At 42.9% G+C, this 26,984-nt stretch overlaps 2 protein-coding genes across 5 annotated transcripts in view; one reads left to right on the top strand and one right to left on the bottom strand.

Moving 5' to 3' along the window:
* The window catches only part of LOC309633364 (uncharacterized protein), a 93,264-nt gene extending 78,841 nt beyond the window's left edge, over nucleotides 1-14,423 (top strand). For 2 of the 3 annotated variants that reach the window (XR_014247454.1, XM_082402152.1), the window contains one exon: nucleotides 60-228. Coding sequence is in view for 2 of the 3 variants with exons in the window: in XM_082402152.1 (XP_082258278.1) it covers nucleotides 60-85 (26 nt within the window). In the remaining variant the exon portion in view is untranslated. Of the gene's footprint in view, nucleotides 1-59; nucleotides 229-8,181 lie in introns of those variants that run through there. The other variant, XM_082402153.1, reaches the window with a different exon arrangement.
* SAP30 (Sin3A associated protein 30) overlaps nucleotides 1-26,984 on the bottom strand; it is a 101,332-nt gene that overhangs the window by 15,837 nt on the left and 58,511 nt on the right. For both annotated transcript variants that reach the window (XR_014247463.1, XR_014247464.1), the window contains 3 exons: nucleotides 21,530-21,566; nucleotides 1,293-1,441; nucleotides 224-370 (listed from right to left, as the gene is read on the bottom strand). The gene's annotated coding sequence lies outside the window, so the exon portion shown is untranslated. The remainder of the gene's footprint in view (nucleotides 1-223; nucleotides 371-1,292; nucleotides 1,442-21,529; nucleotides 21,567-26,984) is intronic.

Genomic DNA, 26,984 nt, shown 5'->3' with positions numbered 1-26,984 from the left:
ATAAAAATAAAAAGGAAAGTGCAATTAATTCCTCACTTTCTTTTAATTCGCCTTTATAGGGTACAGCCAAGTAAACCTATGCTAACTCCTAAAGCATCTCGGAATCCACAAAGAGACCTGCTTTTACATGGAGACTGAGGGCGCTTCTGGGCTCCACCCCTGCACATGACCCTACAGCCCTTCCCAGTGGCCGCTGAAGGTCAGTGTCAACAAGCAAACAAACCATTAGCTGAAGCTGGCTGAGGAGGGAGGAGAGAGAATGCTATGCCTCAATAGAGACAGGAGATCCATTTCTTCCGTGGCTGACTGTTCACCGACAGTTCTTCCACAGGAGCTCCAAAAAACGTCATTTGAATAAGCATATCATCTCCTAAAGGAATTACCAGGAAGAAATACATTCATTTGATTTTGGAGTTTCTTTATTTAAAAATCTCACTGTCTTATAGTCAGGCGTATTAAATCCTTATACACAACTTATAAAAGGAATGATGTTCTTTTGGTGGCAGCCACTGTCATATAAGGCAAACGTGTGCTCTGTGGTCGGTACTGAAATTTTATTCTTCCCGATTATAGAAGCAAAACTTTTTTATTGTAGAAAACTTGGAAATTTTATGAAAATAAAACTTGAATTACCTAAATTATGATTTTATAGTTTCATCCATTCCTTCTCTGTGCACATGTATTTTTTACATAGTTGGAGTCCCTGCGTGTCCACTTCAGTGTTCTGCTTTTTACCCCCTGACATCGTATTTCCCGTATTTTCATGTTTCATGAAGTATACTTCCAAGTCAGTGGTTCTGGACCCCTTTACACTCTTTAAATTTATCATGTGGACCCAAATATCCTTAAAATTCTCCTCAAAGAGTCTTGTGAAATGTTCCCTAAAAATCCCAGTCGATTCTGTGACCTGAGTGAGTGTTTACTATATTTCCTGCACTAAGACGTAGGAATTATGAAGATGTAAGACGAGAACTTCATGTGATACACACTCATGCGAATTTGAATTTGAAGCGACTCACTGTATTCTGTCCTAGTCATCAGTTATATGCACTGTAAAAACAACTTTCTAGAAACACACCATGTATGTTTGACTCAACATGGCATTTTTTATCATTTTGGTAAAAAGTTGGACACTGGGCTCTTTATCAGAAATGCAGTATGAAGTATATAATTTTCCCCCAAGGAGAAGCCAGATTCGATTTACATCAATTTAACATCATTTTAAACATTTCAGGGGTAGAGCTGTATCAATTAATATGCTTTCTTGCAAACAAAAAGGCTAACTGGCTTACCCAAGAAGGACATCGATTAATCTGCATAGTTTGGAGACCAGAGCAGAGTGGGCTTGGGTGAGAATGTCAGGGTCTCTCTCCTCTTCGTGCTCCTCTCAGCCTTGTCCTCCTTCCAGTGTTGGGCCATCCTCAGCCAGGGAGTACGATGCCTGCTCCCAACACAGCAAAGTCCAGAGGGAAATAAGGGACAAGGTCTTAGAATCAATCAAGGAAGCCTTTTCCAGAGGCCCGCACCAGATGTCCCCTCCTGTTTCCTGACCAGGATTAGGTTACACACACACATGCCTGCCTGGTCTGATCACTAATAAGGGAAATGGGATGACTGGCATTGACTCAGACCAGCAATCATCAAACTATTGCCAAGGAGCGCTTCTGGCCCTCAGCCTGTTTTGTCAATAAAGTTTTATTGTAACACAGCCTTGCTCATTTACGTATGATTGTGTCTGGCTGCTTTCTCGCAGAGCAGAGCTGTTACAACAGAGACCATGTGGTTCACAAAGCCTAAATGTGTCCTGTCTGGCTGTCTTAGTTTGTTTGGGCTGCTTTTTTTTTTTTTTTTTTTTTAATTTATTTTTGGCTGCATTGCGTCTTTGTTGCTGCACGCAGGCTTTCTCTAGTTGTGGTGAGCGGGGGCTACACTTTGTTGCGGTGTGTGGGCTTCTCATTGTGGTGGCTTCTCTTGCTGTAGAGCACGGGCTCTAGGTGTGCGGGCTTCAGTAGTTGTGGCACGCAGGCTCAGTAGTTGCTGCACGCAGGCTCTAGAGCGCAGGCTTAGTAGTTGTGGCGCACGGGCTTAGTTGCTCCGTGGCATGTGGGATCTTCCCAGACCAGGGATCGAACCCGTGTGCCCTGCATTCGCAGGCGGATTCTTAACCACTGTGCCACCAGGGAAGTCCCTGGGCTGCTTTAATAAGATACCATAAACTGGGAGGCCTGTAAACAACAGACATCTCTTTCTCACAGTTCTAGAGGCTGCAGAGTCTGAGGTCAAGGCGCTGGCAGATTCAGTGTCTGGAGAGAGCCCATATCCTGGTTCAGAGACGGCCACCTTTTGGCTGTGTGTCACGTGGAGAAGGGACAAGGGAGCCCTCTGAGGGGGCCCCAGTGCCCCTTCTGAGGGCTCTGCCCTCATGACCCAGTCACCTCCCAGAGTTCTCACCTCCAAATACCATCACTTGGACATCAAGTTTCAACATCTGAATTTTGGGGAGACACAAACATTCAAACCAAACACACTGGCCTTTTACAGAAAATGTCTGCTGACCTCTCATGTAGAGAACGCTCAGGGCGGGATAGATGGAGACAGATCACCCACAATGACTGTTGCAAGTCAGTGTGGCCCTAAAAACAAACTCTGTCCTCGAAATGCAGAGAGGAAGCTAACGGCGTATCATCACACTGCACGGATCATATAAACTATGCATGAAGATTAAAGCAGAAACAGAGACACAGACGTAGAGAACAAATGTATGGACACCAAGGGGGAAGGGGAGGTGGGATGAATTGGGAGATTGGGACTGACATATACACACTACCATGTATAAAATAGGTAACTAATAAGAACCTGCTGTATAGCACAGGGAATTCTACTCAATGCTCTGCGGCGACCTACATGGGAAGGAAATCTAAAAAGGAGGGGATATATGTATACATATAGCTCATTCACTTTGCTGTACAGCAGAAACTAACACAACATTGTAAAGCAACTATACTCCAATAAAAATTAATTAAAAAAAAAAGTAATGTGAGAATTCAGACGAGAAAGTCCTCAATAAAGGCAAGGCAAAAGCATCACCCCAGGACACGAATTCTCCCCTAGATGCCTGGAAACAAGACACAGACGCTGCTCTCTCCAGCCTCCCTGCATCTGGGGGCTCACTCTCCAAAGACAGGTGACCAGCACGTGCAGGTTGGTCTGGACGCTGGCACCACAGGCTGTAACAGGACGGTCCCCTGGCCTTCCTCATGTCTTCTCAGCCTTAATCATTCCAGGATGATTCTAGATAAAAATGTGGAATTTCATCATTGTTGTCCAACCCTGTTGATACAAGTCCTGTATCATTTCCCTCCTGTTCTGTGGTAATTCTCTCTTGTTCTCGACTATTAGGATGCCTTCTACGGGGTCTGAAAAGCACTCATCGTAAGAGGTAATATTAGAAGCCTCACTCCAGTCAAGAGGATTTACACTGAAAGAGATTAGAAACTCCTCGAGCTGAACGAGAAAGGAATCTGCAGGTGCTTCTCGTTAGCCTCAAAACTACCACTCTTGGTACTTCCCTAACCTGAGACTTCAAATGTGCACTGTGGTGCACCAAGCATCGGGCTGAAAGATGCATATTGAAGGGGTCCAAGAATACGGAGAAACAGCCTTCAAACTCCTGTCCCGTCTGCCCTCTAGCACTCCTCAGAACACTCAGTCTGAAGCGGAGGTGACGACTTCAGATTCCTCATGAGTTTCACAAGGTGAAAACTAGATGGGAAGCAGCCGTTGATTAAAAACAAGGAGAGGATGCCAAACTGTTTGGTTTTGACACACACTGTGTGTGTGTGTGTGTGTGTGTGTGCTGCTCCGGGTATCTTACATAGTAAACCATTGGAAGGTTATTCAAGAACAGGACTGCATGATCTGGGAAGCTAGGGTAACGTTTGCTTCTTTTCTAAAATAAGTGGGCAGAGGGCCTACAACAAGTAGAAAGAAGACGGTGAGGAGAGCCGGAGTTGATGTTAACACAAAAGACAGCTGCCTTTCGTGTCTTCCTGGACTCGCAGAAGGAATCCCTTATCGTTTACTGAGCGATAAACGTTCCCGGTGAATCTGGGTGTGGGAGCAGAAGAGGGGGAGGAGAGAGGCAGCAGCAGGCTGGGGCACCAACTCATCACACAGGCTTTGGACATGCTAAGATGAGTGAGGCAGTTAAAACCAACCCATGGGATGTGCCCGCTACTGCATACAGAACAGAAAGCCAGCAAGGACCTACTGCACAGCACAGGGGCGGACAGTCAACACCCTGCAATAAGCTGTAACGGAAAAGAACCTGAAAAATTATATATATGTAATATATTTGTATTATTATACATATATATGTATCACTGAACCACTGTGCTGTACACCTGAAACTAACACATTGTAAATTAACTACACTTCAGTTTTAAAGAAATGGTTATTAAAAGGAAAAAGACAAACAAACAAACAAAAAACCAACACATGGCACGCTGGGGAGGAAACTGCCAAAGAGTGATTCATGAGGATCCAAGCCTAGGAGCAGCTCGGCCTCCATGTGCAGCCTGTGAAGGTGGCGGTTCCGCCCGGCACCAGGTGTCCTGTGCGCCCTGGCACGCGGCCTGGGGCGCACACGCACCATTGCACAGATGCGCGCAGGGCTTCAAGCGCGCCCAGCACACACACGCGAATACTTCATGCACGTCTGTGGGCTGCATACAGGTTGAGAAAAAAAGAATGCATAGAGGAGGACTGTTTTGCTTCGGTGTGTACGTGAACGTTGATGGAACTTAGTAAAATAGAGAGCGTTTACGAGCGAGATGGATGGCTGTCTGGGGACTCGCTTCCCGCCCTCCCGGCCGGGCCGCGGTGGCAGCGCCGGGTAAGGAAGGGACGAACAGTAGGTCCTGTGAGTCGGCGGTGCTGGGACTGCCCTGCCTGAGTGGGAGGTCCGAGCATCCGTCTCCAGCGGCACATAATTCAGAGGGGAGTGAGGGATTCCTGCGGCGTGTGCAAATAGCAAAGCAGTAAAATGAGAGGGAACCATGAAAGTGCACTCGAATCACCCAACGTGCTGAGGATTGTTCATATCGACAGATTCCACTACTGCGAAGCCACACGCCTGGTGAGTTTCCGGATCACATCCAGGACCTGCTCTTCCGCACTAAGTCCCCACCAACATCACCCACGCTGGGCGGCACAGGGGACCGGCCGGCTCAGCTGGAAGACAAGCAGCCTCTTCATCCCTTTAAAAAATTAGTTTGTTTGAATTTTGGAAATTCTAACATACTTAAATCAGCGGGGCTGGTGGCTTCAGCTGCAACCCCAGGTCAGGGCTGCCTCTTTTCTCTGCCTTCCCTCGGTCCGTGACACCCACCGTGTAAAGGGAACCGCTGCACCCAACTCCCACCTTCACGTGATCCTTATTTTTCTTGATCTTAACAGATCCGGTGTCCTTTCTGTGAGCTTTTTGCTGTGAGCAGAAAGTTCCTGACTTCCTCAATGCTGCAACAGGCGGCCAGGAGGCAGCCGGAAGAGGGGACACCCTTCTGCACTCTTTCCATAAACGGCGGCTGCTTGTTTGCGTGTTGGTTTGCTTTTCATACCGAGGCTCTCCTCTGCTCTGTATTTCATTTCAAAGTCACCAAGCAAGAAAACTGACCCGGCTACAGGTAAATGAGACTCTTTCTTGCTGCTGACCCTGGCTATGTTCTTTCCTTTATTTCCTTTTCCAGGGACTTGATAAGCTCCTGGCAGGATCTATGGACATTTGGGGCTGTTTCTTAAAGGAGCCAGATGCCTGATCATTTTTAGGATCCCACAACTGGGAAAAGCTCAGCGCTGATGGGGGAAAGGCCCAGGGATCAGGGAATCCCAGCTTCCTGACAGAGGCGGTGTTGCCATGGAAACTGAGCTGCCACAGCTGCCTGGGCTCTGACATCCGTGATTGGCTCTGGCAGGGGGTGGAGATGATCAAAAGCCCTTCAAAAGCCAGTCTCCGAGGGAAGCTCCATTGCCTTCGGTCTCCTCCAGCTGCCCCCGCCAGGATAGAGAATGTCAGCTCTGCTCCTTGCTCAGACCTTTAGTGGCAAAAAACCCAAAAGACTGAATTCTGGATCTAAGTGTTAGAAAAAAAAAATAGAAAATTTAAAATTCTATATAATAATGGATCCTAAACCTATTGATTATCAGAACCCCTTGTTCACATGAGGTTTCAAAAAATACCAGTTCTGGGGCCCCAAACTGGGAGAGTCTGAATCCTGGTCATAGGGTCAGTTTCTGCACTCTGTATTTTTAATCCTTCCCCAGATGATTCTAATGATCATCCGTATTTGAGAACTAGAACTTAGTTTAGTTTTTTTTGTTTTGTTTTGTTTTTTATTTATTTACTTTTGGCTGCGTTGGGTCTTCGTTGCTGCGTGCGGGCTTTCTCTAGTTGTGGTGAGAGGGGGTTACTCTTCGTTGCGGTGCACGGGCTTCTCATTGCGGTGGCTTCTCTTGTTGTGGCAAGTGGGGGTTACTCTTCGTTGTGGTGCGCGGGCTTCTCATTGCAGTGGCTTCTCTTGTTGTGGAACATGGGCTCTAGGCACGCGGGCTTCAGTAGTTGTGGCTCATGGGCTCTAGAGCACAGGCTCAGTAGTTGTGGCGCACGGGCTTAGTTGCTCCGCGGCATGTGGGATCTTCCTGGACCAGGGATTGAACCTGTGTCCCCTGCATTGGCAGGTGGATTCTTATCCTTTGCGCCACCAGGGAAGCCCTAGTTTATTTTTAAAAACCAAATATTTAAAAATGTATCTTTGGAGGTTCCATTTGGAAGGTACTGCTTGTGTTTTACTCCCAATTCCAACCCTCTACTAAGTGTCTTCTTCCACTGTCTTGGAATGACTAATCCATGGTACAGGTGTGGCAAATACAGTCATGCAAAAAGAGACATTTCATTCCACTTTTACTAAAATTGCTGAGTAACTTAAGAGATGAGAAAGCAATTCATAATTCTATTTTAATAGCACCCCAGAATGTCTCCTCCTATCTCAAGGCAAGCTGTGAAATCTCCTAGATTAAATTCATTTGAGTTCACTTAAACTTGTAAGATTTGGAAAACACTGCTTTAGATTCAAGGAAAGAATTCAGGAGTTTCCTCCCTGCCCCCTCTACCCACACTCCCACCTTCCTTCTGTCTCCAAAGACACTCCTCTGCAGAGGAGGCGCTCATGTGCATTCTTTTTCCATCGAGATCCAGTCAGGAAGACAGACACCACACTAGGTATTTCAACAGAGGGAATTTGATACAGGAAGTCTGTTACAGACGTCAGAAGACGAAAAAAGCAAAACAGGATACTAGGATACAGAGATAGGTAGGAAGCAGCTTCCACTCTTGGGGAAGAGTTGGAGTCACCGGACCTGGAAGTTGACTGAGGGCCACACAGGACTGGGACCCAGGTCTCAGGGTAGGGCCCGGCTGAGCCACTGCTGGAGGAATGCGGCAAACCCTGCAGCCCCGTCCCCACAAGTACAAACGCCCCCCATGTCCCCTGCCCCTTGTTTGTGGAAAAGCTCCAGTCTCCCAGGCCTCCCTGAGTCACAAAAGCGTAGGCTCAAGTAGTTAATGATTAGGACAACAGAGGCACAGACTCAGTGTCTGACGGGCATTCCTGAGCTGTTTTACAGATACTGTAACTGCCACCAGAGGGCACGACACAAGCTGCTCCATCCTGAGCAGCACTGAATCTGTGGCTAGCACAATTCCAAGAACTGGCCTCAAGAGAATGGGATTAATATTATTGCTCATAGTAATCTGTGCCTTTGTGACATCAAAATAATTATAGCTTGCTCTGCCCGTACATGTAAACGGGCAACTAAAATTGTCAACAAAGAGATGCTACAGACCCATGTTGACATCTTCCACTCTGAGAAGGCGCCCAATGTCAGCATGAAGCAGTTACAGAAGATGGACATTCGCCCCTAATCCCACAGAAATGGGATGATGTTTAACAGTGGGGAATTGAAAGCAGCTCTTTTGCCCCTTTCCTGTTTACTCATTTCTGTCCCTCTTTAACCTTAAAAACCAAATTATAGGAATGAGATCACTAACCAATAGAAACTACATCCTGACTTATGCTCTCCTGAATGCACACCATGATTTGCCTGACCTGTTGATTCTCTTCCTAGATAAAAAGAAGAATGAACAATGAAGCAGTTAAAGAATGACTAACTCTCTACCCCCAGTAGCCCCCTTAGCAATCCTGCTGGCAGATCACTTGGACAAGATGACACCTGAAGAGAGAGTCAGCCAGTCTGCACGCAATGGAGATGCAGAACCCAACCTCCCGCCTTGATGATTCCCTGAGATTCTCCCCCTCCTCACATTTTTCCCTTTAAAGACTGTCGTGGCTGAGCAGAATCTTCAGAGGTGGTCTCTGGACACGAGTCCACCTTCTCCCCAGATTGCCAGCTTTTCTGATTAAAGCACCTTTCCCCTCTACTGACACTTGCCTCTCCAATGATTGGCTTTTGAGCAGCGAGCAGCCGAACCTGAGTTCAGTAACACTGGTACCTCAGGAGGTGGGAGGAGAGGCCTCTTGGACCTGGGACCACTGCTACCTCAGATGGAGTGCAGTGAGGTTCTGGGACCATGGAGAGAGGCTGAAGACAGCAAACAGCCACTGCTGCCCGGTGAAGAGCCATTGATAGGCTGACACCCAGAAGCAGCAAACAAAAGGGAAGAAGGAAAACCCCTCTCCCTTCCGCTGCCCAGGCTCCCTCTTGGGTGCATCAGTAGGAAGCCAGCTGACCAGCACAAAGGATGGTCTCCAGAGTCTTGGCCCCTGTGTCACAAAACAGAGTAGAGAAGGGAAGGTCTGGGGCGGGGCGGGGGGCGGGGGGGCGGCGGCAGTGTCTTGGTCAAGCACAGCATCAGATGAACCTTTGGGTCAAGAGAGTAGGGAAAATTGCATTGGCAGAAACCAGGTTAAAAGCTTTTGTTTCTGCGGCTGCTTTTTTTTTTTTTACTTTTTTTTTGGCTGCACCCTACAGCATGTGGGATCTTAGTGCCCTGACCAGGGATTGAACCTGCATCCCCTGCATTGGAAGCGTGGAGTCTTAACCACTGGACCACCAGGGAAGTCCCTGCGGCTGCTTTTCTGATGGTCGAATAAATTTGGGAAAACCAATGCCATTAGCATATTGAAGGCTCTGAGAAGTCCTACAGTAGAGGATCCTGCTTTACTTTGTTAATTATTTCTCAAATTTATTTAGTATGAATTCCTTATTTGTTCGGATATAATATTCCTCAGAGCATGCAAACTGTGCTGTAAATGCCATTCTAAAAAAGGCACCTAAGCCCAAACCGCTTTTTTATCTGTTAGCCTCTGGAGCTGGAAAAAAGTAACATATACAAGTGAAATAGGAAGAAAACCAGAATTCCATCTGCAAAGTACTGAGTCTAACTATTTCACTTTCATGGTTCCTCTTATCTGTAGAGGGGACCTCCCCCCTGCCCTTCACCACACTGTGAGGAAAAGCATTCCTCACTCAACCTCCAGAAGAATCACTAACCATGAGCCATAACAAAGACCACCAGCCTCGACATAATCTGAGAGAAACGGGGAAGTGTCCCATGGAACTGCACAGAACATCACAGAGACGTGGGTGCCCACTGCCCTTAAACACACAGAGTAGCTTGACAATTACGCCATGGGGCGAAGGGCAGCTCCACTTTTATTCAAGGAGGTAAAAGGCAACTCCACTCTCTGCCTTTCCATCACTTTTAGGACTCTGATTATTTCGACCTCCTCCATCCCTGCCTCAGGCTGGAAGAGGCATCTGATTTAACACCCGACACAGGCTGACCCGGAAACAGAGGGTGCAGGGCAGCAAAACTCTCTGTGGCAGATGCAGACGTCGGGGTTGAGAGGTTGTCTGCAAAGGCAGATGCTGAGAGAAAAGGAGCAACCAGGACGGCGAGAGGGGGAGGGGAGGGGGAAGACGGAGAAGGGGGAAAGGGGAGGAGGGGGAGGGGAGGAGGGTGGAAGGAAGGAAGAAAAAACAGCTGCTTGATGATTTTCTAGACCCCCTGGAAACTGGCTCTAAATTATCCCTGTTCAACTAGAATGTTTCCAACTCGTAGACATATCCCACACACACATGAAGTTATGCTAATCTGGTTTTTACCTTTGAGCTGGATTTCATTCATGAAGACAGCTCTTTCCTCTCTGGAAATCTGGAAATTTCTTACGCAAAAGCAGTTTGAATTGATTTTACTTATTTAACTGTATCCTATTTATTCCATTCTGTACCCTAAAAACAGGTACCAAAAATTCCAAACACTTAAATGTGGATGCAAGTAGCTATCACATGACTTCAGCCTATTTCTTTTCATCATGACTTGCTATCTACAGACCCGACGTGGCACTAGATTCATACTAAGACATTCCGGCCCGATTCTAGTTCTGAGAAACGTTTCTGTCCCATTCATCTGGAAGCTGATCAGTCGAGACAGAGTCTCTGGTAGCTTTGTGTCCAGCAGCCACACAACAAAGGACAGAAGTTCCTGGGGCAGAGGCAGGAGAGACCAAGCCCCGTTAAGTACGTATAGTTCCAGGGATTAGAACCTCCTATTAACACCCTAGCAGACACAGTCTCTTTCCGAAATTAGATTTCTTTCAGCAGATCTGGCCTTACTCCACAGTCAAAACAACACTTCTGAATATCCCCCAAGCTAGTTCCCATCCACAGCCTCCTTTGAAGGTGACCTATGAAGGTTGCTTCCACTTGTATGCTTTTGCCTGAAGGAACAGCACCTTGTCTACCTCCTAAATTCGCTGGCTTTGTCTTGCTTCTCGTTCATTTGATTCTCACTCTTTCTACCCTTTTGGAATTAATCAGTTTGCTTTCCAAACTTGACTTCAGCTGGAATACAGATTTAGATTTCCCTTTGCTCAGCGGCCCATGACTGAAGGCCAGCAATGGCTCCTGTTCCCAAGTTTAGTTCTGCTCACTGAACCCTAGCACGTGCAGAGGGTGGTCTGAAAATAACAGAGTGCCCTCCTGCCCATAAGCGGAACTCTGGCCCTGAGTTACTTCATAAGTAAAATGACCTATGGGAGAGCGTACCAGTTAACCCCTTTGTAGGCTTGAAAAACTACTCCTTGTAAATATTTTAGCAACGTTTGCTTTTTCTCTTTAACAATTTTAAATGTACTTAAAATATTTTTCCTGAAGTTCTTAAGGTCTAATTATACAGGTTGTTATTGCTGATGATTCTGGATTGTTTCTTTCATGTATTTTGTAATTTAGAATTGCAAGTTCATTTTGGTGAGACTATCTATAGGAATTCTGTGTAGGGCTGAAAATACACCTTTCTAGAGAAGGCTTTTAATAACTTTTATTGAAGACTCCAGGATTGTTATCGGCCTGAGACTGCATTTCAAACTATTTTGTTAGGGAATCTAGGCTCTCCAGACAGTCCAAATCCAAACCTTAAACCCGAGGGAGGGCAACCTGAAGCTGACCTTGCACAAATCTTTTCACTTTGCCTAAGAAGGTATTTTCAGTGTAAGTCTATATAGGATCAGAAGTGGTTATCAAGCAAGTTCATATTCAGAAGTGACTACATACACAAAGGAATCTTGACAAAACATAAGAACGAAATGTTCAAAGTATAAATACATGAGAAACAACACAGGACTTTCATTGCTAGCAATAGTGCTGATTAGATAATCTGAAAACCCTCTTACTACAAATCACTTAGAGGTACTGGACAAAAATATAAAAAGTAGGCTTTTAAGTGCTAATAGGAAAGTAAGGGAAATACTCCAGAAACTGATATTTTGACTGTTCTGGTTTTTTTTTTTTTTTTTTTTTTTTTGTGCCAGTTTAACAATGGGTTTGAGTTTTAATGTCTATGAAAGTACAGGAGGCAAATTTTGGGGTCCACGAGGGGTAGAAATTTGGACCTAACGCCCTCAAATAAAGAACACTTGAATTACTATACATCTGTGAAAGGGGAGACCTGAAAACATTTATCCCCTCCCAAAGCGAGACTTAAAGGAAGCTCTTCTGTTTAGCCTGACCTATGGGGGAAAGGAGATGGGAAGTAAAACCCTGAGAATCTGCAAACACATGAGAGCCTCAGGCTGCATTACCCTATGCAAATCTCATATGCTGGACAGAAGATTCATAAGGCCTTATGATTTTCAAATACTATTAACAATGCAATTTCTATCATAATTTTATAGATCTTCTTAGGAGTGGTATTACTTAGTCTCTCTTGGGCATCTATTTTACTGACTACCAATACAGAAGGCATTTGGATCCAGCCTAAATCCTTTCTTCTGCAAATCAAACATATTTCCTCTTGTTCTTTTTTTCATTATTTATTTATTTATTTATTTATTTTTGGCTGCGTTGGGTCTTCGTTGCTGCACGCGGGCTTTCTCTAGTTGTGGCGAGCAGAGGCTACTCTTCGTTGTGGTGCGTGGGTTTCTCATTGCGGTGGCTTCTCTTGTTGTGGAGCACGGGCTCTCAGGCGCACGGGCTTCAGTATTTGTGGCACGTGGGCTCAGTAATTGTGGCTCGCAGGCTCAGTAGTTGTGGCGCACGGGCTTAGCTGCTCCGCGGCATGTGGGATCTTCCTGGACCAGGGCTTGAACCCGTGTCCCCTGCATTGGCAGGCGGATCCTTAACCACTGTGCCACCAGGGAAGCCCCCTCTTGTTCTATTCTTAATGGAGGCCAGACTCCTTAAATAATCACCCTTCTTCATGGTACTGAAGACCCAACCTCCCTGCCACACATTCCACTGCATTGTCTTAGTAACCCAGCCGCACAGAGGGTATCCTGGAGGGAAATGTCCAAGATCAAACGGGGTGTCTTTCTTCACGAACTAACAAATGAAATTCTCTCCTTTCTAGTTTTATTAGCAGTGAGAATCTCTCTTCAAAAAATACATTGAAATGAAAGGTGCCACAGAAAATGCACCACTTTTAAATCCCACAGAGGCTTGAAACTTGCTTTAGTAAACATTTTCCAAGTAATGCTGTTTGTAGAATAATTACAGTCTGGCTTTTTCTGTCATCAGAATCGAGTGACTGGTTCTCTGATGACTATTTTTTTGCTCTAAAAAACACAATGATTCTGACCGTTTCTGGCAGATTGTATTGTTCAAGGGTAAACTTTGATTTTGTCTCTCTCTGACTCTGTTTTCAAAGTGAAGTAAAATGGAGTGTTAATTCAACATGTGTCAGTCTGGATAGTTAAATCCTATCACCTCTATTTACCATCTATCTTATGTCCCTGCTCTTTCTCTCCCCTCTACCCCAAACACATACAGAAACATAAAGTCCTTTATTCTCAATATTTGATTCTTCCTTTTATATAAATTTATTTATTTATTTTTGGCTGCGTTGGGTCTTTGCTGCTGCGTGAGGGCTTTCTCTAGTTGTGGCGAGCAGGGGCTACTCTTCGTTGCGGTGCTCTAGCTTCTCACTGCGGAGGCTTCTCTTGTTGCGGAGCACGGGCTCTATGTGCGCGGGCTCAGTAGTTGTGGCTCACAGGCTCTAGAGCGCAGGCTCAGTAGTTGCGGCTCACAAGCTTAGTTGCTCCATGGTATGTGGGATCTTCCCGGACCAGGGCTCGAACCTGTGTCTCCTGCATTGGCAGGCGGATTCTTAACCACTGCACTACCAGGGAAGTCCTCAATATTTGATTCTTATGTCTAACATTTTCCAGATACTTACACATTTTCCCCACCTAGACCTATATACGTGTCCATTAATCCCAGAGAGTAACTGTGTATTCATAAGATCATTACAAAACAAAACACAGAACTGTTAATAATAACTATAAAAGCTGTTATTTCTTAAGTATTTCTTATAATCCAGAGTTTCTGTTAGGTGCCTCATATAGGTTACCATATTCCATTCTTTTGGCAACCTGTTATGAGTCGAATTTTGCTTCCCCCAAAAGATACATTGGAGCCCAGACTCACAGTACCTCAAAGTGGGACCTTATTTGGAGATAAAGTCTTTACAAAGGTAATTAGGTCAAGGTGATGTATCAGGGAAGATCCTCATCCAAGATGACTGGTCTCCTTATTAAAAAAAAAGGGTAATTTGGACACAGAGACACACACAGGAAGAATGCCATGTGACTATAAAGACAGCTGTCTACTATCTGAGGACAGAGACCTGGAGCAAACCCTTCCCTCACAGTCTCAGGAGGAACCAGCCCTGCCAACACCTTGACTCCAAACTTCCAGCCTCCAGACTGTGAGACAACTCATTTCTGTTGTTTAAGGCACCCAGTTTGTGGTACTTTGTTACAGCAGCCCTAGAAAACTAATGCACAACCTTACAATTAAGTCTTATTCTCTTTTTACTACAAAGGAGGACACTGCATCATAGGAGGATTAAAGCCCTTACCCAGAGTCCTACAGGCAGTAGTGGTAGGGCTGTCAGGCAACACAGATCTGTTTTGTTCCAAAGCCCGCGTGCTTGCTGCTATAACGTGCTGCCTCCACACCTACGTTTGCACATGGGCTTCCTGGACATACCTAGAATTGTACAATCAAGGAATTTTTATATTGTTTATTCCGAGGAGAGCTTTTTGAAGACTCACTTCCCCATGTTTTGGGAGTGAGTTATCACAGAAAGCTCGAGAGTGAGGTAGAGCCAGTGACCTGGTTTGGGAGAAGCAAGGATATATAAACAATACATCATTTTCAAATATAAGTACCTCTCATGCAATATTTGGAACATGCTTACACTAAATTTTTTCCCATTGTTTATCTGAAATTCAAGTTTCACTGGGATTTCTGTAATTCTACTTGCTAAGTCTGGCAATTAAAAGTTCTTCCCCAGGAGAACTTTTGGTTTGGGGTCTCAGCCCCTGATGGCATGGGAGTGATGGCACAGAAGTGGCAGCAGAGGTGTCAATACCTAGGCCTGCTCTACGTGTGACGTTCTTGAATTGTCTGGGAAATGCTTGAGAATGCTCAATAAATACTGCCTATTATTATTACAGCCATTGGGAAACACCCTCTTAGGTCCCAGGAGAAGATGCAGGGGTGGGGAGGGGAAGGCAGAAGGCAACAAGAGAAGAGATATTCTTATTATTCCAGGGGTGGACTGGCACTGGAGGGCTTACACAGTAAGATAAAAGGTTGGTGAGACATGTTGGTTTAAGGAATGAATGCCGCAAATCCAGCCTTTTTGCGCATCTCATCGGTCTTGGGCCAATGGAAAGAAAGAGCACAGAGAGCTAAGATCACAAAGGACTAAGGCCTGGAGACACAGCGGCCACCATACTTACTCCTTAGGGGAAGTAGGAGAGATTCAGTAGATGTGTGAGAGACACAGAAATGGATGTCTTTTAAATTAAGTGGAGTGAAGTAGTATGACTGCAATGGAAAACTACTGGGAAGCCAGCTACCAATTAAAACAACCAGAAAATTCCTTGCTGCTGAACGAAACTCAAGAAAAACATACTGTGATCTTTTTGAACAGCTTATGCCTTCTGAGTTTCTGGCTAAACCCTCCTAATGAGTAATGAGAAATCTTTTGGAAAATGGAAAGAATGCTCCAGGACCAAAAAAAGTTAAGTCAAAGTGGTGGTCATGAAATTGGCAACTCACTGATAACTCCTTTTTTTTTTCTTTAAAATATACTTCTACTTCTGGGTTTACTTATTGTTACAGAACCATGCAAGTATTTCCACAGCAGCAAATTTTTGTCAGTTCAGGAGTCATGAAGTGTATATGTAATTTTCTTTCTGATGATTGGCACAGGAATGTGGAAAATGGGCAGAAACAGAAGATGACTGACAATTTCTACAGCAGCTTGTCTGCTTTGTGAAATCAAAGTGAGGAGCCGCACACGTTTCTTAGGCTCAGTGTGTACAGAAAATGGCCTTGGGTAGGATGGTCCAGAAGCCCGGCTCCGTATCAGCTGCTCCTTAGGGCGCTCTGTGCCCGTCGTGTGCACCCTGATCTCCTGACATATCCCAAGTTTACGTTACTAAGGAGGCGACTGTAGGTTAGTAGAAGAAGCAGCTAAGAATATTTGTCATTTTTCAGAGACATGTTGACACAAAATGGAGATACCTATTTGTAGCAGAGTGAACTGTTACCCTGTAAACTCTTTATATCACTGTTTTGCCTTCCTGAGAAAAAGATACAATTTTTATCTTGTTAAGAAATGAGACATATAACCAAATAGCTAAATGATTACAGTATGAAACACCACCAAGCACAGCTAAATAAGCCGTTCATGGTGTCCTCCGATGCCTAAAGTTTTTGTGATCTGCTCAAGTTTTACCCTAAAGCCTCCCCTAATTTGAACTAATTGTGTGTGAAGTTCCCATCAGCATGATTACAGCCACAGCAAAATATTATAAGGAAAATGTTACCAAAAGAGAAATAAAGAGAATTACACTATGTGAAAGCATTTATTCACATTAAAGGGGAATACAAATATAAGGTTTTCTTGTTAATAATTTGAATTAAATTTCAAATTTATATAATTTCCCCAGATTGCCTAAAATTTAACTTTTTTAGCAAAATTTTTTTCATCAACTATACAAGTTAATGTGCTAAATTGATCAGGGAACTGAAACGGTTAAGCAACTCTTCTTGGGAACTTTATTTCATTTCAATTAAAAAAGTATGCATGGGTCCAGCTGGATTACTGATCTCCAAGAAAACGATCTGGACATCTAGACCATATGGGAACTTAGATTTGCACATTCTGGATCAAGTCTTACCTTTGTATTACATCTTCAAAGGACTTTCACCAGGCAACAATGTTGAGTAAATCAAGTTTGTGACTATCAAGTATATTATTAAAAATATTTAAAAATTAATGAAATCAATTTTAAAGTGCACAATTAGTACTTTAATAACTCAGATGATTTTTTCTTTCCAACCAACCTAATGTCGTGAGGTTCATGGTAGCTTCCCCTTAACTTTTTGTGAAGTAAACCATGATCACTCAGGGCTTCTTGACAGTAGCTAAAACCAACATCGGCACAAAGGTGAAATGTGATCCTCTGAGCCTGCTCTGTATAAAACAGGGTAAATTCTGACCCTACACAGATAATCTGGACTTCAGATAATCTCTGACAGGTAATTTTTAATTGATTGTACAGAGTTGTAATTGTGATAAGTGGATTTAACTTTCAAAATAGAAAATGAAAAGCCAAGATATTGATAAATAATGATCTGTGTCATATACGGTGACATTTATGATGAAACCTTATCAATTCGAGTCATTAGGTAAAGCAAAATGTCAATTTTCTTGTCACTTTTCAAATGGTTTTCAACATCAGATACTTGGAACCATAATACAGAACCCTCCTACATAGAAGTCAACTGTTTAACAATTTAGAATTGCTGTTTTCCTTCATTATCCCTACAACAATTCTCCTTCCTTTTGACCTTTTTATTTCTAAAGATGTGTCCTTTGATGGTGATAAATGGAATGGGATGAAATTCAAATGAACACTTATACTCATGGCAATTCTGGCAAAAGTATGGATGGGGAGGGGTGGGAAGTGATTTGCTACAATTAGCACCAAGTATATGTCCGTGAAAAGAGATTTCTCTCAATGAATCCTTAATTAATTAATTAATGAGGGACTCAATCAATTTCTGCCTTCTGGCGATTATCACATGTAATCAGAACTTGATTGTAACTATAAAACCATGTGAAACTACCAGTAACCGCAAATTATATTTTAAAAAATTAATGGGAGCATAAATGCCCACTCTAAACGCACATGTGCTTTATTTTTCCAGTCTCACAAAGTATTTGAAAACCACAGCTGTTGATAATGCTTTAGATTTGCCAGATCCTGTAACAGTGCACTTGTTTTGCCTTGAACATGGCATTTGTACCGCATTAAAGTTTGGCAAGCTTAATCTTTGCTAACCACGGGCAAATGGGAACACGCTACAAAATGTAAAAATACATTTCAGCCAAAGCCATTATCAAGTATATGTTTGTTTGGATTTGACGAAGAACCTCTATGTTGTTCACGCACACTTGGCATCTCTACATTCTGTGTACCGATTATGCTTGCGATGAATATATCACATGCCTAATAGTCAAAGAAAGCTCTAAGCAAGGGAGAGGAGGAAAAGAGGGGGGAGAGGAAAGAAGTCCTATTTCACTTCTGTTGGAGTGAGGACGCACCTCCATAAACTCTTGGGGGGAACTCTTCCTGTGGCTCCTTGTCCCCCTCCCCCGCCTGATGCCCCACACTGAAAGTATTCTTGAGTAGTTGGCGAATTCTCTTTCATATCATCACATAGGAGAATCTACCCTTGCATTTATCTGGCTACAAGCCTCATAATAGAATAAAACTATGTTATCTGGCTGTTTACCAACACAGAGCTCAAGAAAACCATCATCTCTGATATTCAAACATAATGAAGTTCTTCAGTCTGGCAATCCACCCCAACCATAGACGCAGAAGAGGTATAGGTGGTATATACGATATTGGCATTACTGTCCTGTTTTGTTCATCCACTGACGGAGACAAAGCCAGAGCAACATGTGCTGCAGGACGGAGTTTGTGACTTAGTCCCAGGCCCTCCCCAAGGCCCATCACAAAATACTTCCATTAAACTCCCACTATTGGCTACCTTTCCCATTGATTCACCACAAAACCTTTCAAATAGGGCATCTCACATTTGTCTCATGACATGTGTCAAGTAGAATCAGCAGAAGTTATGTGATTATAATATTCATCGCACAGACTCTAAAGGAAAGGTCAGCTTCACAGCAGGACCCAAATTAACGCCCGTTCCCCTAAGCTCGCCGTCCACGCCCACCTTTCAGTGTCTCGTGACAGGAACCACCTTCTAGACATCCTTTTTCAGTGCCCAGTAAGTGGACACGTGATATGAATAAACACCAAACACAAAGGTACCCACATTCTGCGTTTCAATTGGATTTAGCTCTACAGAGGAAATAAAACAAATCAACCCCCTGGAACAAACCAAAACAAAACAAAGAAACAGATCCTTTTCCTAACGGTCATCGACTCCCTCACTCATTTATTCAGTAATTTTTGAGCTTTCACTAAGTGCTAGGTGCTATCTTTGACACTGTTCACTTCAGGCACAGTGAATGAGATGACCTGTAAAATATTTAGCTCAGTGCCTGGTGTGTGAGAGGCAAGCAACAAAATTAGACCTCCTTCCTTCTCAAATTTTTATCCTTGAACTCGTCAATCATATGCAACCTGAAGAAAATGATTTGCTTCCAATCCAGTCTCATCATCCCTTTAAATCTACCCCCCGTGCAGTTACACACTATGAAGTTTAGCATGAGCTATTGAACCAGGGAGAATAAACCACCTGCAGGCAGAATCACGGCTTGTGATTCCATTTTTTGTTGTAATAGAGGAGAGGAAAAGGTCAGTGAAGTGTTCCGGTATTACTAGGCTGTATCTGTAAACACACATGTACACATACACAGACACTTTTGGAAGGTTCCATTGTTAATCTAGGCAAGTAGCTTTGCAGTTGCCAATAAGCATTTACTATCCTCTTTGATTGTTTGACGGAATTTAACTTTTATTTACAAGCAACTTATATAAATAGACACAACCTTAAAGCTGACACTTTCTGCGCCATCTTGCATCCTATTTGCCATTTTTTTTTCTTGGCTCCCAAGACTAGGTCATAGATGGAGGAGAAACCAATCTGAGACATCATCAATTTTTCACTTTCAGCAGTTTTTATGATATATGCCAAATGCCACCATCAGATTGATCATTGCCACGTCGCAACCTACACTAATCCCCGAGGCATCCACAGTGAACAGACCCTGACATAAAACACATATAAAAGTAGCTGCAGGTCCGAGATATTTAAAGAACTCATCTATGACCTCTACTGGTCAAGCTAGTAAAACACAACAGCTACCATGATTTCAGAAGTGTTCTCCTATTTTCATTCATTCATTTAACAGGTACTTTTTAGCACCTACTACGTGCCAGGCACTGTTTAAGGAAGGACAACGACGATAAACAAAACAGACAAAAAAAAAAACCCCTTCCCTCCTAACATTCAGCTGGGCAGCATTTAAACTGTATGCATTATAAATAAGTTAACTGTATTTTGGAAGGTAATAACTGCTTTTAAAAAGAAGAAAAAGTAAATCAAAGGAAAGGGAATCAAAAGCACTGAGGAGGTGGAGCTGGAGAAGCAGGCTGCAGAATTAAATTGGATCCTCAAGATAAGTGTCAGTGCAAGGGTAGAATTAAGCAAAGACTCCAAGGAGGCGAGAACCTTAGCAACTTCAGACCTAACACATAGGCTCTTAAATTCGTTAAATTAGACATCACCCTGGGAGCAGGGTTCTTTTTCACCGTTTCCAGAGAGATTTTGGAGTCAGTCAGACTTGTGTTCAATCCTGTACGGGTCAGCTTTGCTGCAGCAACAAACAACCCCAAATTCTCACTGGCTTAAAGCAGGGGTCCCCAACCCCTGGGCCACCGACAGGTACTGGTCCGTGGCCTGTTAGGAACCGGGCACACAGCAGGAGGTGAGCGGCAGGAGAGCGAGTGAAGCCCCATCTGTATTTACAGCCGTTCCCCATCGCTCGCATTACCACCTGAGCTCCACCTCCTGACAGATCAGCAGCATTAGATTCTCACAGGAGCGCGAACCCTACGTGAACTGTGCATGCGAGGGATCTAGGTTGCGCGCTCCTTGTGAGAATCTAACGCCTGATGATCCGAGGTGGAGCTGAGGCGGTGATGCTAGCACTGGGGAGTGGCTGCAAATACAGATTATCATTAGCAGAGAGGTTTGACTGCACAGAGACCATCATAAATGAATTGTTTGCACACTCACATCAAAACCCTATCAGTGAGTGGCAAGTGAAAGGAAGCTCAGGGCAACCACTAATTCTGCATTATGGTGAGATGTATAATTATTTCATTATATAGTACAATGTAATAATAATAGAAATAAAGTGCACAATAAATGTAATGGGCTTGAATCATCCTGAAACCAACCCCCGCCCCGGGTCTGTGGAAAAATTGTCTTCCACGGAACTGCTCCCTGGTGCCAAAAAAGTTGGGGAACGCTGGCTTAAAGGACAAACATTTATTTTTTGCTCATGTTTCACAAGGGCTACAAGCTAACTGTGGGTCAGTTGTGACTGACAGGCTTGGCCCTGCTCCACATGTGTCCTATTCCAGGGGCAGGGCTGGAGGGACGGCTACCCTCTCAGTTATGTTGTCCCCACAGAGGAGGTCAGGGCTGAAGTGCACCAAATCGCACCACGGAACTTAAAACTTCTGCTCTCATGGGGTACCGATCAATTTCATTCACGTTCCATTGACCAAAGAAAGTCGAAGTGACCGAGCCCAAATTCAGTGAGGGCAGGGGAGTGAGAGTATATGTGGCCCAGACACAGAAGTATGGCAAGGGCAAGGAGGGAGTGAATAATTGTGAACAAATAATACAACGTAACTGTAATGAGTCACTCAATCTCTCTGAACCTTACCTTGTCCGTCGGTGAAACAGGAATAAGAACAGGCTACCTGTGAAGAATAAATGAGATATTATAAATGTACTCAGTACAGTAACTGACTTATAATAAGGGATCAATAAAAGTTAATATCCTTTTGTTGTCTTCTTCCAAAGGTGGTATCATCACTCTGGCCCAATTCCTTTCGAGGCTTAAGAAGGCATGGGGCTGAGGTAGGAGGGTGTCGGGGGGGATGTGTTGGAAAACTGAGGAGCCTGGGACTGAAATGTGGATTCAGTTCTTGCTCTAAATCCTGGATAAATTACTGATCTATAAAACAAGGCATCTGTCTAAATGATCTCTAAGGTTCCTTTCTGGTGCTAAAGATCCTCAGTTTGGGATAAAACACTTACAGTGGGTTCTTCCTTTTTCTCTAGAGCCACTGCTGCTTAGTTCTAACACCAGGTGGCGCTAGAAAACAACTTAATGGAAAAGGACAGAGGCTTTTCTGGGGTGAAGGTTGGAGAGTCTAGAAAGTTACTATTTTCTTCTTATAGATTGTTATAAAGCAGAACTCCTGCAGCTGGTAGTTGCTCAGAAAGCACCACTTTGAGGAAACAGCACCCAGAAACAAAATGCTCACTCTAGTTCTAGGACCTCAGGCTTTGGGAAAGGACCCCAGGAAATTGGGGACTGCCCCAGACAGTTTCTAGGCTTTGATTTTGGAATAGGGGAGCTTCTCTATTTTTGAGCAGAAGCATGAGGTAATTGGAGCTGTGCTCTAGGATGATACATCTAGTTGCCATGTGATGGGAACAAGGAGTGTCTGGCACAGGGGAGGATTGTTTACGAGACTCTTATGACAGAAAAGAATCCATGTACACGGGTCTGAAATAGAAGAGTGGGGACTTCCCTGGTGGTCCAGTGGTTAGGACTTCGCGCTCCCAATGCAGGGGGCATGGGTTCAATCCCTGGTCAGGGAAATAAGATCCCACATGCCACGTGGCATGGCCAAAGGAAAGAAGAAGAAACAGAAGAGTGGGAGTGAGCATAGCAATGGGTGAGATGTTACAGCAACAGAATCTCTAGAACTTGGCAACTATTTAAATAAAGAGGCTTCAAGTAGGATAAGTCATTATGAAAGACGACTCCTGGATAAGTAGGAAAATGTTGGGGCCACTGACAGAAAACACATGCCTTTGGGTGGCAGTATTACTGTTACTCCTGCACTTCACATGTACACCCAGAAAAAGGAACCATGAGGGCTTCTCCCTCATAGGTACTGAGGAATCCCCAGTGCACGAGCTTTGGTCCTAAAAGGGCCAGACTTGGTCTTTTCTCAAGAAATGTTTTCTTACACATGATTTTATTTTACTTACAAAATCCAGAGGCATTTCTCTGTTGATAATGGGGACAGGGGATGTATGGGAAATCTCTGTACCTTTCACTCAGTTTTGCTGTGAGCCTAAAACTGCTCTTAAAAAAAAAAAAAAAAAAAAGAAATCTGTTTTTTAAACTCTTGGCAGATTCTGGGAAGATGGTGCAGTAGGAAGCACTAAGAATCTGTCTCCCCCCCCAACCCAGACAAAAATCACGCTGGCAGAAATCTGTTTGATGTAACTATTGTGGAACTCTGGACAGCTTACTGAAGGCTTGCAATGTCCATGGGAAGACTTGGACTGTTCATTTTGGCCAGTTTCAGCTCTCAGCACAGCAGCAGCTACCCATCCCCAACCCCATGGCAGGCAGCTGTGCATGGTTCCCAGAGCAGCTTTGCACAGCGTGCAGGAGCCTGGGTGGGCAAAAAAGACATCAGTGATCTGTGCTCTGGTCACTGGTCACTGCTTCTGATCACAGAGGGGCAGACAAAGAGGCAGTGCCCATTGTTGTAGCCCCTCCCCCACTAATGCAAGTCCCTCCTCATCTGGCTGAAGTGACAGCCAGGAGATTTAAAGGGACAGTGCCCTTTTTTTACCCCCTTTATTTTTCTTTTTCCCCTTTTGGTAGTCAGATATTAAAGACTAGACTATTAAAAAATGACTGCATATATGGGGAAAATTAGAAAGTGACTGGGCATGCCCAGGGAAAGTCTCAGAAAAGACCTAAGAATACCTTAAGTTTACACCTGAGACACCCTCAGCTAAGAGACAGTCTATGGAATCAAAAAACAAAAACAATAAACAAACACAGTAACAAAAAACAGCAAACCCTGGGAGAAGGCAGAGAATATAATTTCCAGAGTTACCACGTTACTAGATTCAAATGTCCAATTTTCAACCCCAAAAATCATAAGGCATACAAAGAAACAGGGAAGTATGGTCCATTCAAAGAAATAAAATAGATAGGTAGAAACCGTCCCTGAAAAAGATCCAATAGAAGAAATATTAGACAACGACTTTAAAACAGCTGCATAAAAATGTTCAAAGAACTAAAGGAACATGTGGCGAAAGTCAAGAAAACAATGTATGATCAAAATGAAAATATCAGTAAAGAGATAGAAAATCTTAAAAGAGGTCAAAAGGAAATTCTGGAGCTGAAAAGTAAAATAACTGAAATTAAAAATTCACTAGAGGAATTCAAATGCAGATTTGAGCAGGCAAAAGAAAGAATCAGCAAACTTAAAGAAAGGACAAAGGGAATGATCAAGTATGAGGAACAGAAAGTAAAGAGACTGAAGAAAAGTGAACAGAACCTAAGGGACCTGAGGTACCAACAAGCAGACCAACACCGCACAGTGGGAGTCCCAGAAAGAGAAGAGAGAAAGAAAACGGCAGAGAGGATATCTGAAGAAATAATGGCTGAAAACTTCCCAAACTCGGTAAAAAACATGAACATAAATATCCAACAGGGGACTTCCCTGGCGGTCCAGTGGTTAAGACTCCGTGCTTCCACTGCAGGGGGCATGGGTTCAATCCCTGATCAGGGAACTAAGATCCCACATGATGTGTGGTGTAGCCAAAAAAAAAAATTAAGAGAAAAATATCCAACAGGCTCAATAAGCTCCAAGTCAGATGAACTGAAAGCCAAAGAAAAAGAGAAAATCTAGAAAGCATTAAGAGAGAAGCAAATAATCACATACAAGGGATCCTCAATAAGATTATCAGCAGATTTCTCATCAGAATCGTTGGAGACCATAAGGCAGTGGGCTGATATAGTCAACATGCTAAAAGAAAAGAAACTGTCAACCAAGAATTCTATGTCTAGCAAAACTGCCCTTCGAAAGTAAGGAAGAAATTAAGACATCAAGATAAAAGCGAAAGAGTTTGTTACCAGTGGACCTGTCCTGCAAGAAATGCGCAAGAGTCCTGCAAGAAATAAAAAGACACTAGAAGCCATAACAGTAACTCAAATCTATATGGAGAAATCAAGATCTCAATAAAGGTAAATACATGGATAATTATCAAAGCTAGTATCATTGTAACAATGGTTTGTAACTCCACTTTTTGTTTTCTACATGATTTAGGAGACTACTGAATTTTAAAAATATATTAGTTTATGTTTTGGGGCACACAATGTAGAAAGATGTAATTTTATGACATCAACAGCTGAAAGGGATGGGGATGGAGCTGTAAAGGAGCAGAGTCTGGGTACGTTACTGAAGTTAGGCTGGTATAAATTCAAACTATACTGTTATAACTTTAGGATGTTAAACGTAATCCTTGTGGTAACCACAAAGAAAACAGCTACAGAATATACACAAAAGGAAATGAGAAAGGAATTTAAACATCTCACTATAAAAAATCAACTGAACACAAAAGAAGACAGTAACACAGGAAATGAGCAATAAAAAAGCTACAAGGCATTTAGGAAACAAATAGCAAAATCACAGAAGTAAATCTCTCATCAGTAATTACTTTAAGTGTAAATAGTTTAAACTCTTCAATCAAAAGACAGAGATTGGCAGAATTGATAAAAACACATGATACAACTATATCTATGAGACCCACTTTAGATCCAAAGACACAAATAGAGTGAAAACAAAGGATGGAAAAAGTTACTCCATGCAAATAGCAACCAAAAGAGAGCATGGGTGGATATAAAAATATCAGACAAAATACTTAAAATTGAAAAAGTTTACAACAAAGAAAGACACTGTATATTAATAAAAGTTTCAATAAAGGAGATAAAACAATTATAAACATTTGTGCATCAAACTATGTGAAATTAAAACTGACAGAATTGAAGGGAAAAATAAAACAATTTTACAATAATAGTTGGATGCTTCGAGATCCATTATCACAATAATGGATAAAACAACCAGACAGCACCTTACTGTACAGCAGAAACTAACACAACATTTTAAATCAACTACACTCCAGTAAAAATTTTATAAAAACCAAAAAACCAGACAGAAGATAAGAAAGGAAATAGACACTTAACAATACAATAGATCAACTAGATCTAACAAACACAACAATAGCATGCATATTCTTCTCAGGTGTGCATGGGCTATCCCCCAGGATAGAATACAGGTTAGGCCACAAATGAAGTCTCAAATTTTGAAAGATGGATATCATACAAAATATCTTCTCCAACCACAATGCAAAGAAGTTAGAAATCAACAACAGAAGGAAAACTAAAAAATTCACAAAATTGTGGAAATTAAACAATACACTTCAACAACCAATGGATCAAAGAAGAAAATACAAAAGATATTAGAAAATACTTACAGACTAATGAAAACAAAAACACAACATGTCAAAACTTATGGGATGAAGTGTAAGTGTTGCTAATTGGGCAACTTATAGCCATAAACACTTACTTTAAAAATATGAAAGAACAACTCAACAAAAAAAAAAACAACAAAAAAACAAAAAAAACCCAACCCAGTAGAAAAATGGGCAGGAGACTTAAATAGACATTTCTCCAAAGAAGCTCAACATCACTAATTATTAGAGAAATGCAAATCAAAACTACAATGAGCTACCACCTCACACCAGTCAGAATGGCCATCATTAAAAGTCTACAAATAACAAATGCTGGAGAGGGTATGGAGAAAAGGGAACCCCCCTACACTGTCAGTGGGAATGTAAATTGGTGCAGCCACTATGGAGAACAGTATGCAGGTTCCTTAAAAAAATAGAAGTAGAGCTACCATATGATCCAGCAATCCCACTCCTGGGCATATATCCAGACAAAACTCTAATTTGAAAAGATACATGCACCCCTATGTTCACAGCAGCACTATTTATGATAGCCAAGACATGGAAACAACCTAAATGTCCACTGACAGCTGAATGGATAAAGAAGATGTGGTATATATATATATATATACAATGGAATACTACTCAGCCTTAAAAAAGAAAGAAATAATGCCATTTTCAGCAACATGGATGAACCCAGAGATGATCATACTAAGTGAAGTAACTCAGAAAGAGAAAGACAAATACCATGTGATATCACTTATATGTGGAATCTAAAATATGACACAAATTAACTTATCTACAAAACAGAAACAGACTCACAGACATAGAGAACAGACTTGTAGCTG

The sequence above is a fragment of the Balaenoptera borealis genome (genome assembly GCF_965194805.1).
Source record: "Balaenoptera borealis genome assembly, chromosome: 8".
NCBI classification, from domain to species: domain Eukaryota; kingdom Metazoa; phylum Chordata; class Mammalia; order Artiodactyla; family Balaenopteridae; genus Balaenoptera; species Balaenoptera borealis.
Note: the sequence above shows the minus strand (reverse complement) of the source record. Positions and strands in the feature narration are given on the sequence as shown.